The sequence below is a fragment of the Phacochoerus africanus genome, chromosome 16, assembly GCF_016906955.1.
Source record: "Phacochoerus africanus isolate WHEZ1 chromosome 16, ROS_Pafr_v1, whole genome shotgun sequence".
NCBI classification, from domain to species: Eukaryota; Metazoa; Chordata; class Mammalia; order Artiodactyla; family Suidae; genus Phacochoerus; species Phacochoerus africanus.
This window is the reverse complement of record NC_062559.1, coordinates 38,786,840-38,805,996: the sequence shown is the minus strand read 5'-3', so window position 1 is coordinate 38,805,996 and position 19,157 is coordinate 38,786,840. Positions and strand designations below refer to the sequence as shown.

General features: G+C 39.8%; 1 protein-coding gene across 2 annotated transcripts in view; it reads right to left on the bottom strand.

Moving 5' to 3' along the window:
* DPY19L1 (dpy-19 like C-mannosyltransferase 1) overlaps positions 1-19,157 on the bottom strand; it is a 101,019-nt gene that overhangs the window by 60,274 nt on the left and 21,588 nt on the right. For both annotated transcript variants that reach the window (XM_047763095.1, XM_047763094.1), the window contains 2 exons: positions 16,175-16,295; positions 15,410-15,503 (listed from right to left, as the gene is read on the bottom strand). In XM_047763095.1, the coding sequence (XP_047619051.1) occupies positions 15,410-15,503; positions 16,175-16,295 (215 nt within the window). The remainder of the gene's footprint in view (positions 1-15,409; positions 15,504-16,174; positions 16,296-19,157) is intronic.

Sequence of the window (19,157 nt, the reverse complement as noted above, 5' to 3'; positions counted from 1 at the left end):
CAAATTTTTCTCTGTCTCCATATAAATATATTTTGTAATGTTTTTAAACATCCCTCTGAAATGTTTTCCTTTTCTAATTAATCTATCATAAAGATTATTCCTTATCAATACATGTAATCCAAGGCATTCTTTTGAATAGATGTCAAATACTGCATAGTACAAACATACTGCAATTCGTTCAGCCTTTTCACTGTTATTGGACATACAGATGTTTTTTAATTCCTTGCTATAATCTTTAAAATGTTAAAATAACATTTTTGTACATGTAAAAACTGATGCTTTTATCTCTATTGGATATACCTGACTTGTAAGACTGCCAAATCAAAGAACATGAACTTTCCAGAAAAGCCATTCCAGTCCCCACCCCCACCACTGTACGATGGGTGCATTTCCCCGTTTCCCTGTAACATGGCACCAAATGCGCCCCAATCCTTTTACACTTTGCCCACTGAATGGTGGAAATTTTCTTCTCGCTGCTATTGTGATTTGTACTTCCTGCCCACTTGTGCACAGCATCATTCTAGTGGGTTGTTTTTGTTTGTCTGTTTGACAATGTTCATTTCCTCCTCTGTAAACTGCCTGTTCACAGTCTTGTCTGTTTTTCTATTGGATTCTATTTCCCCATTTAAACATTAGGGATATCTAAGTTTTATCATCATTATGTGTGACAAACACTTTTGATATAATTTATGGAGTATTCTGCCAGAAAAAAATTAATTTTTGTGTAGTTAATTTTATAGTAAAATGTCAGTATTTTTCTTTATTTCTGCATTTCTTATTTTGTCTGTGAAGGTCTTCTGTAGCTCAAAGTTATATAGTGTTCTATTATAATATACGATATGGCCCAGCATCTTTCATGATTATAGCTCTTTGCTTAATTAAGCAGAGAGGCAGATTTTCTGGTATAAGTTCATGCCCTGCATAGCCAGGAGGGGAGATTAAACTTTGCTTATTGACAAAGACTGTTCTAAGTTACAATCACTAGGAAATGCTGTGACGTTTCATGAATCTAGAATAGTGTCTCCAGCATTTACCCTCAGGTCCTTGGAGACTACCACATAGCTCATTTTATTTTGCTGAACAGAAAGATTTAGTATTCAGAATACTTAAAATTGTTTTTTGTTTTTTTTTTCCCCCATTACAGTTCAGCATTCCCTAGCAGTTAAAAAAAAAAAAAAAAAAAAAAAGGCTTTTTTCTGCAATATTACCACCACTGTCAGAAAATATGAAAGCTCCTATTGCACAAATTTTAAAGCATCTAAGCTTGCTAAACATTTATCACATTTACACTTAAACCCCACTCGCACCTTTTGAGCCTTGGCTTCTTGAGGTATAAAATGAGGGGGTAGTAACATAAAAGATCTTAAAAATACTTTTCAGTGCTAACATTTAATAATTTTATAATTAGCTTCTTTCCCAAATCCTAAGTGAAGTGGATTCCAATCAGTCATCACACTTTGGCAGGCTTTGTTAATCATCCAGGTTTTTACCTCTATTTACCAAAGCATAAGGAAACACGCAAAGTTCAAAGAGAAAACAAAAGTAATTACAGCTGACTCAAAATGATATTAAATTACCCTTGGAATGAGTTTTCTTCCTGTGTAAATGCTTAAAAAAGAGAATATGAGAGAATAATTTGGAAATAAATCAATTAAGAGAGTTTCTGGTCTCCAGTTTGACGTGTAAATTTCAGCATCTGCCAGACAAAAAAATGCCCACCAGGCCAGGCTGAGCGTCTTCTCTTAAACTTAGTGCTCCGGAATGAGAATACTCCCAAACACTAAGGAGTGGGAACACTCCAGAACTCCAAGGAAACAAAAAGTAAAGGCAAGAAAGAGAATGAGAACTATGAAGTCTGAGAAAAGTTCTCAGATTGGTCCCTCCAGTCTGTTACACACAAATAACTATGTCTTTAATTAAACTCTTTGTCTGCAAGATCCAAGACAGAGACTATTTTATTTACTAAGTTGTGAACTTTCTAATTCGTCACTGCAGCGGCCGTGGCACCTAATACTGAGCCTTGCACAGGGCAGAGATTGAAAAGTTATCTGAAGTGCGGGGGAGCCAAGGAGATACAGAAGGCCAAGGAAGGGAACTAGCCTGATGGCACAGTTCCAAAGGCAGGGTTCCTAACCGAGGAAAAAAAAGCCAACACAGTTCCGAGGACAGGTTTAGAAATAGGGAAAGGGGCTTACCCGGTGGCACAGTTCCGAGGGCAAGTTCTAAAAATAATGAGGCTCACCTGCTAACCCGACAACAACGACAACAATGATAAAATGAAGGCTTTGCACAATAGCGCAAGAATAAAAATTGCTTCTTGGAAAATTCAGGCTTTCCTGTTATTTACTTATTACTCAGTCTTTTCTGTTGTTAGTTATTCCTTGTTATTTTTCTATATTGTTTTGTGATTCAATAAAATTGGAACAACAAATATTGGAACAGTAATAAAATAATAAGAGTTTCACCTTGGTGAAATTCCTCCTATTCAGATCTAATGCAAGCAAAAACAAAGTGTTCATTGGTTTGTTACAAGTAAAAATAGGTTTTAGAGTAAGGTAATTGTGGAGTGTACAATAGGTTAGAATAGGTTAGACATACATCATTCTTGATGGAAAAATATAATCTTACTTTTAATAAGTTTTGTAGGGAGCTTTTAAGTTTTATGAAATTAAGTTGCTCTGATATAAAAAATACTTTCTCATACTGTCCCCTGACCATAATGCTTTTAAGTTAGTACCTCAAGCTTTAATCTAAAAAAGAGTTTTTGTAAATGTTAAATTCTTGTGCTTGTGACCTTTCTAGTTGTTAAATTTTAGCTTAAAACAATAATGGGCAGCGCTTGCTAAAAGTAACCACAAGACGTTTTTATACTGAATTGCCTTATTTTCATATAATGATTTTTCCACATAATGTTTTGTACCCATTATAATTTTGCATGATGCATCGTATCCATTAGTTTTGATTAAAATTCTTAGAACACATTGTATATCTACTGTACCAGGCAGTCTAAAATTTAACCTTTGAGAATATGATCTAAGCACTGTGATGTAAGTTACAATTAAGCTGTCTATATAAACTGCTACCTACGCTAATAAAATTTGAGCAGCCCAGTGCCCTAAAAGTAGGGACAAAGAGGCTGTCTCCGTGTGCTTCACCGACACTGTCCATCACCGGAGGGAATACCCTGGCTGCTGGAGCTAGACTCCGGCACTGAAGAGTAAGTGAAAACACAAAAACTATTCCATCGGAGGACCACTGGCATTCATTTTGGGGGAACCTTGAACTCAAACATACAATGCCTCGCATTACTGCTCCTGGGACCTCCATTCCACAGTGAACGTCTCCCTTTCCCACCCTCAGCTCTACCCAGATCCTTCCTTCTCTTCCTGCCTTGAAACGTCACCCTGCTCTGAAAGTCCCTCTGTCATGCTCTGTATGGCTCTAGGTCCGGAGGTGAGGCCAGCAAGCTCCTTCTATTGTCAATTCCAGGTACTGCTCCGGAACCCCTCGTCAAACCCCACTCATCTGAGCTCACTTCTCTCACAGGCCCTCCTCCGAACGGTTATCTCCCAACACTCCAGCTCATTCCCCACTATTCATAGCTTTCTCCTTCCTCACAGGCAGGCCTAGCTTCTTAACTCTCTGTTGAACACCACTGGAGAAAACCATACCAATGTGTGCAAATCTGTGCTGTCCTAAAAGAACAATAACAACAACAACAACAACAAAAACCCAAATAAAAACCACCTGCCCAGTCACAAAGCTTCTTGAACTCAGCCTCCTCGAAACCTCAGTCTGTCTGCATCCCTCCATCCACTCGCTACGCTAGCTCAGGCCCCCATCCTCTTTCACATGGACAACTTCACCTGGACAACCTGCAGCTTTGCGACATCCAGGCTCGCTCCTCCTACAGTGTACCATCATCAAAAATAAATTAATTCAAACATGCTAATACTATCCACTCAATCCTCCACTGGCATCCCATTGTTCTTCGCAGGAAATTCAGACACCTAAACATGTCTAAAATGCCCTGTGGGATCTGGCCCCTGCACACACTTGCAAAGTCCTTTAGTGATTTTTTCTCCTACACCAAGGGCTTACTCCAATCGCACTGTCCTTGTCACAGTTCCTCAAACTAGATCATGCTGTCCACAGTGTGCAAAACGGCCTGGAGGGAGGAGGACTGATGGCAGCTGGGGCAGTCCTAGAGGAAGAATGGCCTGGTGTCCTAGTAAGAGGGACGCTGGGCTGTCCCAGAGAGAGGGACAGCACACCAGGGTGCCTCAGGGAAACAGAACATTGGGTACAAAGAAAGAAGTACAAGGATACCAGAGATCTTCTGAAAAAAAACTAATAGGGTTTTGTGACTTGGATCTGAGAGGTAACCAAAGGGGAAAGTCATGGATATCTTCTCAGGGTCAGACTTTGGCAATAGTGTGGTTAAGTATTATTTGCTGAGACAGTGACATAAAAGGGACAGACTTGGTAAAAAAGACACCAATATTGTCAACCAATAACTTCCATCAATTTATGCATGCTGAAGAGAAATACTTAGCTTTTAAATATTCATACACAACTGTTAGACCAAATGATTAAAGATGTGCTAGCAGGCTGAGTTAATAGAACATTCAAAAGAACCAAAAAAAAAAACAAAAAAAACAAAAAAAACAAAAAAAACCCCACAGAGCTGGTGAAATTCACAGCCTATTTGAGACACGTTTTTAACCAAAAACTCAGGCTGCATAAACAGTAGGAGCTTGATTTTGTATTGAAGAATTGTAAAATGTCAAATAAAACAATGGAACCAAAAACAGCATAAAGAATAAGAAATTCAACTTTCCCTTAAAACAGGTGGGTGGCAAGGGAGGGGCAAGAAATTGATATAAAAAGTTAGACTATTCTGCCACAGACTCTAAAAAAAAAACGGAGTCACTTCACTGGTGACTTTGGGTAGGATCATGAGAAGACAGAGTAGGAAAACTGGTTATATTAACTGCAAGTATTCACTTCGGGATAGAAAGGGGGCATTAAGCAAAATTAAAAGGCACATTGACATACAGATTAATCTTCCAGGCCCTTGAGGCTTCTGGAACTTATCTGGAAATAAAGTAGTTTTTAAAAGAATTCCAGTATCAAAGAAGCCACTATGAACCGCCAATGACCAAAGGAAAAAGGTGAGAAAAGAAAATCAGAAGAGAATTTTCCTTGTACTCTGTGACTGGTTGGTTCCTCAGATGGAAAAGGCATTTTCTGATGATCACCTATGTCTACAAAAAAAAAAAAAAAAAATGGCCAGACTTTTTCTCACAAAAGCTGAGAAGCAGTGGAGAACTGAGTGGAAGCAGAGACAGGTTAATATTCAAAAGAGGAGGAAGAGTCAGAGTGGCCACAGAGATACTGAGCAGCAGACATTAAATGTATAGAAGTTCAGAAGGAAGATCATTAAAAAGATCTCCTCAAAAAACTCCCTTAATACGGAGTTCCCTTCATGGCTCAGCAGGTAACGGACCAACTAGAGGATCCATGAGATTGCAGGTTCGATCCCTGGCCTTGCTCAGTAGGTTAAGGATCCGGCGTTGCCGTGAGCTGTGGGGTAGGCTGCAGACACGGCTCAGATCCTGAGTTACTGTGGCTGTGGCGTAAGCCAGTGGCTACAGCTCCGATTAGACCCCTAGCCTGGGAACCTCCATATGCTGCCGGAGTGGCCCTAGAAAAGGCAAAAACACACACAAAACAAACAAACAAACAAACTCCCTTAATGCAACACAAGGAGTATAAAAAAAGGGGTCAAGGAATACTGTTCCTGCCTCGGTGAGTGCACTCCAGCCCTACATACAGCAGTGTCCACAAAAGGTACAGGATGGGGAACCAGCACTGGTACCCCTGTCACTTCTGCATTGAGGTGGTTAAGAATAGGATCTGCCTCCTTGACTCTCCATATGCAGAGGCTGCTGAGGCTGGTAAATGAAGCAGCCATGAGATGATCACAAGCTGATCACTCTCCAACAAAACCCACTCATCAATAAGCCCCATCCTTCTAACCGGCTTTTACAAGCTACCTCATTCTTAAATATAAATGTCAAGCTACGGACCACCAGGCTATGAGGAAGCTTTCAATGTGAAAAAAACAGAAATCAACACAAATTCATTTTGGAAGTAACAAAGACAATGCAAGAAGCAGAAGAAAACTTCAAGCTCAAAACTCTTTTGGAGAATTGGAAATCTCACAGAAAGTACAATAAAACATAACAGGTAAAATAAAAGAGGAAAAAAATTAGATTTCAACCCAAGAGTTCCACATTCAGATTTTGAGAAAGGCAGAGACAACAAGAAGAGAAAGTCATCAAAGGAAAGTTTCCACAAGAGCAGAACAGAGTATCCACAAGGGCAGAAGAACAGAGTATCCAAATGAACAGAGCCCACAGTGTGTCCCACAGAAAGAATGAAACAAAATCTATCACATTGTGACCTTTATTTAAGACTTGAAAAAGAAGGACCTAAAAGCTGCCAGAGGGGGAAGAAAATGAGCCACATACAAAAGGAACTGATGGCAGAACACCACCAAATTTGTGAAAAACTATATTGTATCTCAGAAGACACTGGTACAAAATCCAAGGAAAAATGAAATGCTAAAACCAGTCAAACCAGCAATCAAGTGAAAAAGTAAAGTTTTAACATGCAAGCCTAGAGAATGACCAGTCTAGGGTAGAACCAGAATACAGAGAGTGGGTGATGGTGGGAGAACAGGAATGATGAATTTCGTATGTCTGGCAAAGTATAAATTAGGTGTTAAAACAAGTATAAATTAGGTGTTAGTTCAATTGTGGTTTAGAATTAATTGGTATATAGAAAACGAAGGCAAGCCAAATAATAGGCAACTATTAACTACAGGAAAAAAAACTGTTACCATATAAACTATTATCTACCCTACTTGACTGAGTAGTGAGCAATCTTACATGGTCATAACAACATAAATATGGACGACTGGTTTCCATGCTAGAATTGCTAAGATACCCAGCTGTAGAATATATTTTTTTAAAAAAAGAAAGTTCAGTAAACTTATTTGAGGATCTGCTGATATTTGTCAGACAAAGACCTATGAGTAAAAAAAAAAAACTATAAAAATATTCCAGATACTGGAGTTCGCCTCATGGCTCAAGGGAAATAAATCTACTAGTATCCATGAGGATGCAGGTTCGATCCCTGGCCTTGCTCAGTGGGTTAAGGATCTGGCGTTGCCATGAGCTGTGGTTTAGGTCACAGATGCAGCTTGGATCCTGTATTGCTGCAGCTGTGGCGTAGGCTGGCAGCTGGAGCCTCAATTTGACCCCTAGCCTGGGAACTTCCATATGCTGTGGGTGAGGCCCTAAAAAGCAAAACAAACAAACAAACAAACAAAAAACTATACAAAAAAAACAGGTGTTCTTATTCACCAAAGGAAATAAAATATACTATTTTATTAATTTTGGCTTAAAAAACCATTAGAATAAAAACTCTGACAAACATACTGAAATATCGAGGTCAGACCATCCAGAACTGTAGGGCACAATCCTGAATGGAGAAGAAGGAGCCAGTGAAAGAAGTGCCATCGCAGAAAACACACACTCAAAACACAGAAACACTGCCACACACCATACGCTACCCTTCACTCCAAGCTGTAATGGGTCAAAAAAATGATTCTTAGAAAAATTAATGGATCACAAAGTCACATGTATGAGAACTAAAAAGGAGCAAAATAGGATCCTGATAAATGGTAATATCAGAAAGAGTAAACTTCGACATATCAAACTAAAACAATGCCTACAGTTTTTTCAAAATTACACAATATATCATATTTAAGAGTATATATACTAAATGCCCATCAACAGAGGAGTGGATAAAGAAGATCTGGTACCTATACACAATGGAATATTACTCAGCCATTAAAAGGAAAGAAATAATCGCATTTGCAGCAACATGGATGGATCTAGAAATTATCATGTTAAGTGGAGTTAGTCAGTCAGTGAGACACCAACATGAAATGTTATCACTTATATGTGAAATCGAAAAAAAGGACGTAATGAACTTCTTTGCAGAACAGATAATGACTAACAGACTTTGAAAAACTTCTGGTTTCCAAATGAGACAGGTTGCAGGGTCGGAGGGTACACTGAGGGTTTGGGATGAAAATGCTATAAAACTTGGTTGTGATGATCATTGTACAACCATAAATGTAATAAAATTCATTGAGTAATAAAAAAAAAGAGTATATACAGAGGGGGTAAAGCTATAAAGAAAAGCAAGGAAAAAACTAACCCCAAAGTTAGGATACCATTTCCTCCGAGGCTTGGGAGAAGGGAAGGAAATGCATTAAGGAGGAATTTTAAGTGAATGAAAGCTTCCAAAGGTGACATTTCTTAATCTGAGTGATGGGTACATAGGTGTTCATTCACCTTGTTTAAAAATATATGTAAAGATCTTATACAATTCCATATGTAGGACACATTTCACACTAAAAAAGTTTTATAAGAGAGTGTAGTAGGTGATAAAGTATTCAAAAAGATGCACAAAACATAAAGTAAGAAATTACACATAGCTCTTTTTTTTTTTTTGTCTTTTTGCTATTTCTTTGGGCCACTCCCACAGCATATGGAGGTTCCCAGGATAGGGTTCGAATCAGAGCTGTAGCCGCTGGCCTTCGTACACCAGAGCCACAGCAACGTGGGATCCGAGACGCGTCTGCGACCTACACCACAGCTCACGGCAACGCCGGATCCTTAACCCACTGAGCAAGGGCAGGGACCGAACCCGCAACCTCATGGTTCCTAGTCGGATTCGTTAACCACTGCGCCACGACGGGAACTCCCATAGCTATTTCTTATAAGACCCTAAAAGTAAAGTGCCAGAGGCCAGCTCCGGTGGCCAGGGAGTGTACACTTTTTCCCCAATGGAGAGGGACATGGCATCAGCGAATGTACATACGGAGACAGTCTCTTTGTCCCTTCTTTCAGGGCTCTGGACTGCTCAAATTTTATTGGCATAAGTGGTTGATTATATAGACAGTTTTTCACTACAGATTACATCATAGTGTTAAAAGCACATTGGTTAACTTCTACATGGTACAGCAGCTATACATCACGTTCTAATATCTTTGTCTTAACTAAATTTAGTGAGTACAATTTAAGGGCAATTAGGTACAATACATCATGTGGAAAGGAGACAGTACCAATCATCCCATGGCCAGCCAGTCTCCACAAGCTGAAGAGGTCATGGACATAAGAATTGGGCATTCACAAATCTTGTTTTTAGACTGGTGTTTATCTTTAAAGTGTTATGGCAAGGAGACAGTGTAAGAAAATATAACTAGCTATCACTTAAAAGCTTTTATAACTCATAGCTAGGTGTCTTTTGGTCAAGAATAATATATGTCTAACTTTTATGAACCTCATTAAAATCCTTACTCTAAAGTTTACTATAACTAGTTAGTAGATAAACACTATATATTAATTAAGTTGGATATGAATAGGGAAAAGTCCTTTAGGATGAAATTTTTATTATATTATTGTTGTAACTTTGTTAAATCACAAATCGCCACAGGAAAATAAGAATGGAAAATAAGAATAATAAGCAAATGATCAGGAAAGACTGAGGAAAACTGAATAACAAATAAAACAACAGGAAAGACTAGGTTACCCGAGAAACAATCCATGTTCTCTGGCGCAAACATGGAAATTGTTTTCCCAGGAAAGCCCCAATTCTTCCCCATAAACATCAAAATGAGAGCTGTGTAACCTGAGGCCTGCCCTCGGCTTGTACCATACAGGCAGGCTTTTATCCTGACCAAAAGCCCACCTTTGGCTTATACCGTTCAGGTGAGCTCCCTTCCTTGGTAAGGAACTTGCCTTCAGGTTTTTCTGCCATCAGGCAAGGTCTTTTTTTTTTTTTTTTTTTTTTTGAGTCCTTGCATCTCCTTTGCTCCCCACAGTAAAGGTCAGTAAAAGTATTTTCCATGGAAGACAACAAACAAAAGCCCAAGTAGGCAGCAGTGCCAGCAGGGGTACCAGGCAGTAGAGACGGTCACTCAGTGTGAGCTGAGCTGACCCCATGATGAATCATCAACTCTACTCACTGCCCACTGTTTCCTCCAGAAGATCTGCTCAGATGCTGCTTAATCTAGAGAGTCAAATGCTGAAGTGCCTAAATACCAAAAAAGGGGTATTTTCTGGGCACCCTTGAATAGGATGCTAAAAGGAAAGGGCTCAAAGATTCTATTACAAGATCTAAAAGTCATACTCAAACTCAGGTGCTTTAATGATTTCACACTATTTCTTCTGTCTTAAGAATTGTGAGGAAGGAGTTTTCATCTATCCCTCAGCTATGGTTTTGATGAGAGGCATACGAACTCTAAAGATGGTAGCAGCTGCCATCAGTGAGAGACGAACTCTAGAAAGAAGATGAAGCACAAAAAGACAGAAACAGAGTCCCCTTAGGCTGGCCACAGTGCTTCTCTGTGAAAACCTTAAGTAGTTTTATGCATTATTTTACCATCCTTATAAAAACCAAACAAAAGAACGGCTTGGCCTGGCTGCCAGGTAATCACTGCAAAAGGGGCAGGTGGTACAGGTGGATGGAACCACATCCTCACCACCAGTGAGAATGGACTATAGGAGAGGAAGGGACAGGAGTCATAAGACTAGATTGGGGGTCACAAGGACAACCCAAGGAGTAGTCCCATTAGAAAGTCATGTGTCAAAGTTCCCGTCATGGCTCAATGGTTAACAAATCCAACTAGGAACCATGAGATTGTGGGTTCAACCCCTGGCCTTGCTCAGTGGGTTAAGGATCCGGCATTGCCATGAGCTGTGGGGTAGGTTACAGACGCAGCTCGGATCTGGCGTTGCTGTGGCTCTGGCGTAGGCTGGCAGCTACAGCTCCAGTTAGACCCCTAGCCTGGGAACCTCCATATGGCACGGGTGCGGGCCTAGAAAAGACCAAAAAAAAAAGAAAGAAAGAAAATCATGTGTCAATTTTGGAATGATAAGACATGTTCATATTCCTTGGCAGAAGGGAAGGAACTAAGAAAGACAGATTGAAGGACACTAACAAAGAAATTAACTGCTTGGTAGCAAGTAGGAATGAACTCTGTAACATCAACAGCGAGATGATCTTAAAACAAAAGCACATCTTCCAGTGGACATCCTTCTTTCAGGATGTCCTAAATTGATGTACCACTAATAGAAATATTCATCCTCAAAAAACAAAATTTGTTTTGACTTCCTTTGAATTTCAAAGAAAGGTGAAATGACTGAAACCAAGTAACTGGGGAACTACATGTAATTCTGGGACACACACACACACACACACACACACACACACACACACTCTATCAGGGGAGTAACAGAGACCAGAAACAAGTGGAGAAGGAGGGCAGGAGGGAGAGGTGACACAAGAAGAACAGGCCACCTTGGTTAAAAGGGATTTCAAATGCCCAGTTTCAGTTTTTGTGAGGCCCAAATACTATGCTTTCTGCCCCTAATTCCATAAGACCTCTATATCCCAGTATCAAACTTCCTTTTTTACTGAGCTCTTCAGAGTAGTTCTGGCAAGCTATTTACAAAAACAAAAAAGAAATCCTGTTTAGCAACTGTTATTATTTTTACATTTTTTCTTTGGCCAGGCCGGTGGCATGTGTAAGTTCCTGGGCCTGGGACCCACGCCACAGCAGCAACCCAAGCTGCTACAGTGACGTCAGATCCTTAACCTGCTGAGCCACAAGAGAACTCCATGTACACATCTTTTATATCAACAAAATTTATAATGGATTTTATGTATCAGTGCATTTTTTTCCAGAGAGCTGGTTAAACATTTACCAGCACACACCACTGCTTAGGGAAAAGGATTAATAGCTATAGATACAGTCCAATCTACTCTTACTCAACACAGCAGGATGGACTAGTGAGAGAGAACCCTGCACTCCAGAATACTACTAAAATCAAACTAAACTACAAAGAATCAAACGATTACTTCTACTTGCACGATAACCGCCCTTTGGGAGCAAGAAAGGTTTTGGCATCTATTAGTAAGAGAGTTCCATTTCCCAGGAACATAGGCATTTCCCCCAAAAGAAGCAAGGGGGACTTTCCTAACTGCCCGTAACTACTCTTGGATGTCCCCTCCTCTCTGCAGAACAGAGACTTGCACACGTGGGGTCTTGAGAAACTGGCCTGCAGAAACTGTCAGTCTGTGGCGGTTAGCCAGAAACTGTTAGGGTATCTTATGAAATAAATAACTGTTACTACGAATTAACAGCACAGCTTTTAGAAGATAATTAGCAACAGGTATTTTAAAGACATACTAAAATGCTGAGAATTCCAGACAGAAAAGTACATCATGAACAGCTTATGTCTCGAAACTATCTTACTTGACTTCTACGAGTCAGAGCAAAGCAGCTCAGCCCCACTGGACCGTTTAGTTATGTTTCCTATGTTCCCTTCTCTGTCCATTTCTGATGAAATGAATTGGCTTATTTGACTTCAGAAAACTTATACCTGTACACTCAAAAACAAATATACTCCTGGATTTTAAAATGTCATACTCGATCTGTCTGTAAGCTTCTAATCTGTTAGACAAATCTCAACTTTTATTTCTCAAGATATAACACAATTTATAAAAAGATTCTAAACTCAACTGAAGATATCCTTCTCTTTTATTTTTAACCCACATGTTGAGAAGTCTGCAGCTTTATCCAATTTTATAAAATTAGAAGAGTGACTAACCTAACCATCAAGGAAGAAAACATTAAGAACTACCCAGTAATCTGAAACCTCTAAAAATCCTCTTGTGTCAAAAACACTTAAAAATTCAATGGGGGAAAAAAAACAAACAAAATCCGGATAGAAAAAGTGATAAAAGACTTGATTGTGCAAAATATAAACGAGGGTCACTACTAAAGTATAATTTACACACCTGGCCCCCTGGCCTTGCGATAGTCAAGGCTCCTTAGAATTCACGTAGCTCCACAATGCACAAGAACCGGATGCTCATTTGGGGATGGGTGGAGCCAGGAAGAACCTAGAGCTTACGATATGTTTGGAAGGGCTAAGGAGATTATTCAGGGAAATGAAAGTGTGTAACACGAGTCTCTATTTTCAGCACAGCTCCAGAGGGTAGACCACTGGGTACAAGAGTCAGACAACACTGACAGGGCTGCTGGGTAAAAAGCAGAAAAGTGGGTAAAGCTGAAACAGGATGCAGCCCAGAGCTGGGAGAAGAACCAGAGACAGCTATCTGGAAAGACTTAAGTCCTCTTTAGGGAAAATCATTCCCTCCCGTTACCCCTAAGCAGTGAGGATTTTTTAAATTCTAAAAACTACAATAAGAAGTGAGACTTTACACCACAACTCAGCATATGTATATGTATAGACATATATGCAGTAAGCAACAAACAGAACTTTCTCTAAATAATATCTATGTTATAGTGAGGTATACTTTATTATTTACAGCTGTATTCTTTTCTTTTTCATGTGAAAAAAAACTGCTGAGCCCAACTCACTGAATTGATTTTAAAACCCCTTACTAGGTTACGCCCTGGAGTTTGACAGACTCTGCGCTAAAGTAGTCACTGGCTAACTCTGGGGACAGATGGAAGTCAAGGGTCAAATGAGATCATGGCTTGGCTTGAATTCTGTCCCTCTATTAGCCAAGTTCCTGATTTCCTTCACACACTTTGGAAAAGGTTTCAAACCAGCCTGGCATTAAGGTCATTCATCAACCAGACCAACTCATTTCTCCAATCTTACTCTCCCACGACACCTCCTCAATAGTCTACATTCCAGCAGTACTGACCTACTTGCTATCCCCTTTCCATGTCCCAGATTTTCCACCTTTGCCTCTTCCTAGGATTCTTTCTCCTCTGCCTATTCAAAATGCTCTGACGCTCCAAGGTGGAGCTACAGGGACTGCTCCACACAGAACAAATTTCTCCTGCCTCCAGAATCATAAGCACTTTATCCTTGCTGTCTATCTTTCACAACTTACGCCCACCACCACTGCCACCTCCCACCTTACTCCACCACCATGCCCTCAGAATCCAAACATGCAGTCTGAGAACAAGACCACCTGGTATGCACCTTATGTGCTGACTGAACAAATGAATATGCATGTCCCATGGAGGGAGAGAATTGCTGTCTGGAGACGAAGAACTCCCAGGCCAGGGCCCAAACCACCAAGAACCTTTCAACCAAAACCAGAACCTCATATTCTCTGCAGCAAATTCTACACCTTCAGCTTTGAAACAGTTGTTACAGCAAGCATTATATGAAGACAATTTTGAATACTTACTTTTATATAAATGTTTAGATATTCCTTCAATTAAAAAAGCAGCACAGGGAGTTCCCATTGTGGCTCAATGAGTTACAAACTAAACTAGTATCCATGAGGATTCGGGTTCGACCCCTGGCCTGGCTCAGTGGGGTAAGGATCCAGCGCTGCAGTGAACTATGGCGTAGGTCACAGACACAGCTCAGATCCCACATTGCTGTCACTGTGGCAGCTCTGATTCAACCCCTAGCCCAAGGAACTTCTATATGCCCTAGGTGTGGTCCTAAAAAGCAAGGAAAAAAGAGGGGGCATAACTACAGATTAGCAGCAATTTAGTAATAATGCTATGTTCCATGTTTTAACTTCTCTTACTTACATTTGACTCTCCCAAATGTAATAAAGCTCTTCATAAGACAGCTGAGCAGTACTTAGCAAAATGAATAGATCCCCCAAGTTCATCTAACTTTGGCTCCTCATGAGACAAGGCACACTGGCCTTGCTTTCCTGCAGGTCAGCCTTCACTCCTGATTTCCAGATACTTTTGGTTATTTCTATGTGTCTTGTTTCAAAAGCAAAAGTTTTCACATCATCTTTCAATCATGAATTTTCATTTCAGTCTCCCCCACTTACATAACTAACATACTTTCTTAAAGTCAGAAATATTAGCATCAAAGTATCTGAAATCTCTACTCAAATACACTTTAAGTTGATTTCCTAATAGCTTCCTCATTTGGTAACTATTTAGCAAGTAACTGCTCTACACTCAAACAGTGAGCTAGGAATGGAACAGATCTTTGAGGTACTAAACTGAGACAGCCACATTTACAAAGCAAAAAAGATGACAGGATAATAGCAGATTCCCACTCATTAAACCAAATTTAAAGTCATATACATAGGCCATACTTCTATACCACAAAAAATCAGTAAGCAGTAATGAAGAAAATTTTAAAGACACTTTGAAGGTAGAGGAGTCCAAACAAATACTTTTGTATCTATAAGTAGATATATTAGAAATGACATTGTGAGAAAACTAAACAAGTTCATCATTATCTCATTATTCTTACTACTCTAGTGTATATCATAAACATATATACAAAATGAATAGCCTTACCTTAAATATGTGCCATATATGAAGAATAATGCCATCATTAGTCCATTTAAAATAAAAATTACAGCAACATAAAAGCAAGCAGGATCTCCCAATCCTTTAAAAATAAAAATAAAAAAAAATTAAAAAACACATGTAGTAACCATAAATTACTTTCTGTGTCTGGCAATTTATATTAAAATATGCTTACTTTGAAAATGGTTGCCAGATACATTAAATGGTCGCCTTGGTTCCCATATGAACACACGACACGATGTGGAACACATATGAGACCAGCATAGTAGCTACAGTGGCTTGGAAACAGGGCTGCAAACCCACGGTCACTCCTCCTGTAGAGATATGGGGTCTATGACCCTGCTTTTGAGTCTGGCTGGGCTTGGGATTTCTCCAGTGGACCATGGCAGAAGCCACAGAGAAGAGGCCAGGCAGTATCCAAGTGAGCTACCACAGGAAAAGCTAAACAAAAGCCTAAGCTGCATAGAAAGGGCACAAGTTGTCTCAGTTGAGTCTCAGCAGGTCCAGCCTTATCGGTATGCCAGCCCAGGAGCCAGAATGTAAGTGAAGGAGCCTCCAGTTAATGCCAGTCTCCCCAGCCATTTGAGTCTAACACAGTCCTCTGACATAGAAACAAAGCAACCATCCTATACCCTGTCCAAATTCGCTACTCCCGGCATCCATAAATATAATAAAATGGTTATTTATACCACCAAGTTTGTAATAAGATTAGTATGTTGTAACAGAAAACTGAACAAAAGAACAGAGACTTGCCTTCACAGCTTTCAATAGGGCTGAGTCCTTCTCCTCTGGTAACTGTCCAACATATCTTGGTTTGAATACCAATCAAATCCATTATTTTGATGTAAATCCTGTACCAGCTGGCTAAGATTACCTATTTTTTTAAAAAAAGAAACATTATGAAGAAAAATATCGGCGTTCCCATCATGGCTCAGTGGCTAATGAACCCGACTAGTATCCATGAGGATGCGGGTTTGATCCCTGGCCCTGCTCAGTAGGTTAAGGATCCCGCATTGCTATGGCTGTGGCACAGGCTGGCAGCTACAGCTCCTATTCGACCCCTAGCCTGGGAACTTCCATACATTGCAGGTGTGGCCCTGAAAGACAAAAAAATATATACATTATCCTGAACAGTTTTCTTACTAGAATATTTTTGAGATATTTTGATAATTATCAAATTTTCCCTTCCTATACCATCCCCTTGGGCCCCTTCTCTTTAAATCTAGTAAAAGGAGATTCATAGTCATATATACACGTATTCACTGGTCAGTCTTCATCTGTTCACCCATGGGTAAGAATAAAATATAGCAAGAAACATGCAAGATTTATAATTTTCAAAAGCTGTAAAAGTCTATAAGGCTACATAAAAGAAGAGTTGAACAGATAGAAAGATACCTGTCATCTTAAATAGATCTAATTTTCCAAAATGTGAATTCTTCCTCAAATTGATTCATAAACATTAAACAATGCTAAGTAAGCAAAATCCCAAGTGTTTATCTAGATGTTATATGGAAAACTAACGAAAAGGAGATAACTGAAGAAAAAGTTCTAATAGATAATAAAATTCGTTATTTACATAATTAAACTAGGGTGATACTGGCACAAGAATAACCAGACAGATCCAAGTAACCATGGTGAAGGAAGCAGACTGCCACCAGATCCCCCTTCAGGATTGAGGCACTCATTCCCCCAGCAGTTGGGAGGGTTGGTGACGGACACCTCTCAGCAGAGTCCCTCTCTGGGAACTACCCTCTGCTGAAGAGGCTAAATGCACTAAAGGTCACACCTCTATCCAAGGGCAACTGCATCCAATGCCTAATTAAGTCCACAGGGAGAGCTATAAAGGCTAGGGGCCCTTGCCTCAAGTTAGGACAATTCTGCAGGACCTTTCCAGCTTCAGGGCTTCCCAAGGGATTGGCTGAAGCCTTTGTTGTAACTGCATCACAGCTCAACAACTCCTCCTGCCTCCTCCAGCTTCCTTCATCCCCTCTTCAGATGTTGCCCTCCAGGGCACTCCCTTATACACTTCCTGTATGCAAATCTCCATCTCAAAATCTGCTTCCCAAGACCTCAACCTAAGGTAATACTGAACACAGAGTCCAAAGGCAGGTGCAAGCAGACATATATAATAATTTTGTATATAATAAAGAAGCAGGGAGAAGACGGACCACTCATTCAAGTGTTAGGTTACACAAAAGATCATTTTGAAAAAATATAAGATTCCTACCCCCACACTGATCATCAAAACAAATTCCAGATAAATTGAAAATGTCAATATCAAAACACAATTACAGGAGTTCCCGTCGTGGTGCAGTGGTTAACGAATCCGACTAGGAACCATGAGGTTGCGGGTTCGGTCCCTGCCCTTGCTCAGTGGGTTAACGATCCGGCGTTGCCGTGAGCTGTGGTGTAGGTTGCAGACGCGGCTCGGATCCCGCGTTGCTGTGGCTCTGGCGTAGGCCGGTGGCTACAGCTCCGATTCGACCCCTAGCCTGGGAACCTCCATATGCCGCGGGAGCGGCCCAAAGAAATATCAAAAAATATATATATATAATAATAATAATTACAATGGTCAAGAATGAGTATTTTTCACCTATGTTGATGAATGAAAACCATAAAGTTAAGAGGTTCATAGATATGCTATTTCTGAACAGAAAAAATACATTCACATCATATGGTAGAAAGCTAAAAGGCAAACAAAAAACTGGAGAAAATGTCTTATCTACATAGCATAGTATTAACATCCTGCATATAACAAATGAGGTCTTGTAAAATTTCAATAGAAATATAAAGGACTTGAACAAATAATTATTTTTAAAAGTAAAAATGCATTTTAACACAGAGCATTGAATAAAATACATATACACATATACATACAGCAATGAACAAAATACATCATACGATCTTATTTTTTTTTAGCCTATTAAAGTAGCAAGGATGCAAGGAAACAAGCAGTGTTTCAAAAACACTGCCAGTGGGAATTTCTATTAATATAACCTATCTAGAAAACATTTTGGCAACATTTATGAAATTCATTAAAGCATATATTCTGTTGAACTAAATAGTTCCCACATCAACAAATTTACAGTTTAAAAAAACATAAGAATGTGTTCAAGATTTCACTTCAAGGATGCTTACTGCAGCTTTAGAATATTTTAAAAGTTGAAAACAACCAAAATTTTCATAAAATATGGACTAAACAAGCAATAATAGATTGTATATAAATAAAGCTGTAAAAAATGATGCTGTTGAGGAAAAGACAGCTTAGGAAGATAGTTTTCAACATTCCTAAAAGACAAAAAGCACTCATAAAAAAATGTGTCGTGTGATCCCGTTTCAGTCAAAGTAGACGTGTTCGTGGTTATAGAAAGTACTCAGCAAGCAGCACATTAGTAAGAAAACACCGAGCCTTAGTAGTTAGTTATTGGTCTGTATCTCTATCGCCTTACTAATCAATCAGGCTGACTCAATTGACCTCAAAGCTGGGCTCCTCCCATTCAATGGAAAATGCCTGAGAGCCCTGCTTAGTGCTAGTGATGAGCCTGGGCTTGAGATTCCACAGAGATCAAGGCAGCTGCGGCCCTGGCAGCTGGCAGTGGGCCTCTAGCAGCATGAGCATGCTAAGAAGCAGGAACCAGGGCGAGGGAGCTTAACGGGAGCCTCATACCAGGTCATGGAGGAGGTCACTGAGGAAGCTACACCTCAGCCTGGCCCTAGAAAAGGCTTAGGGGTGCAT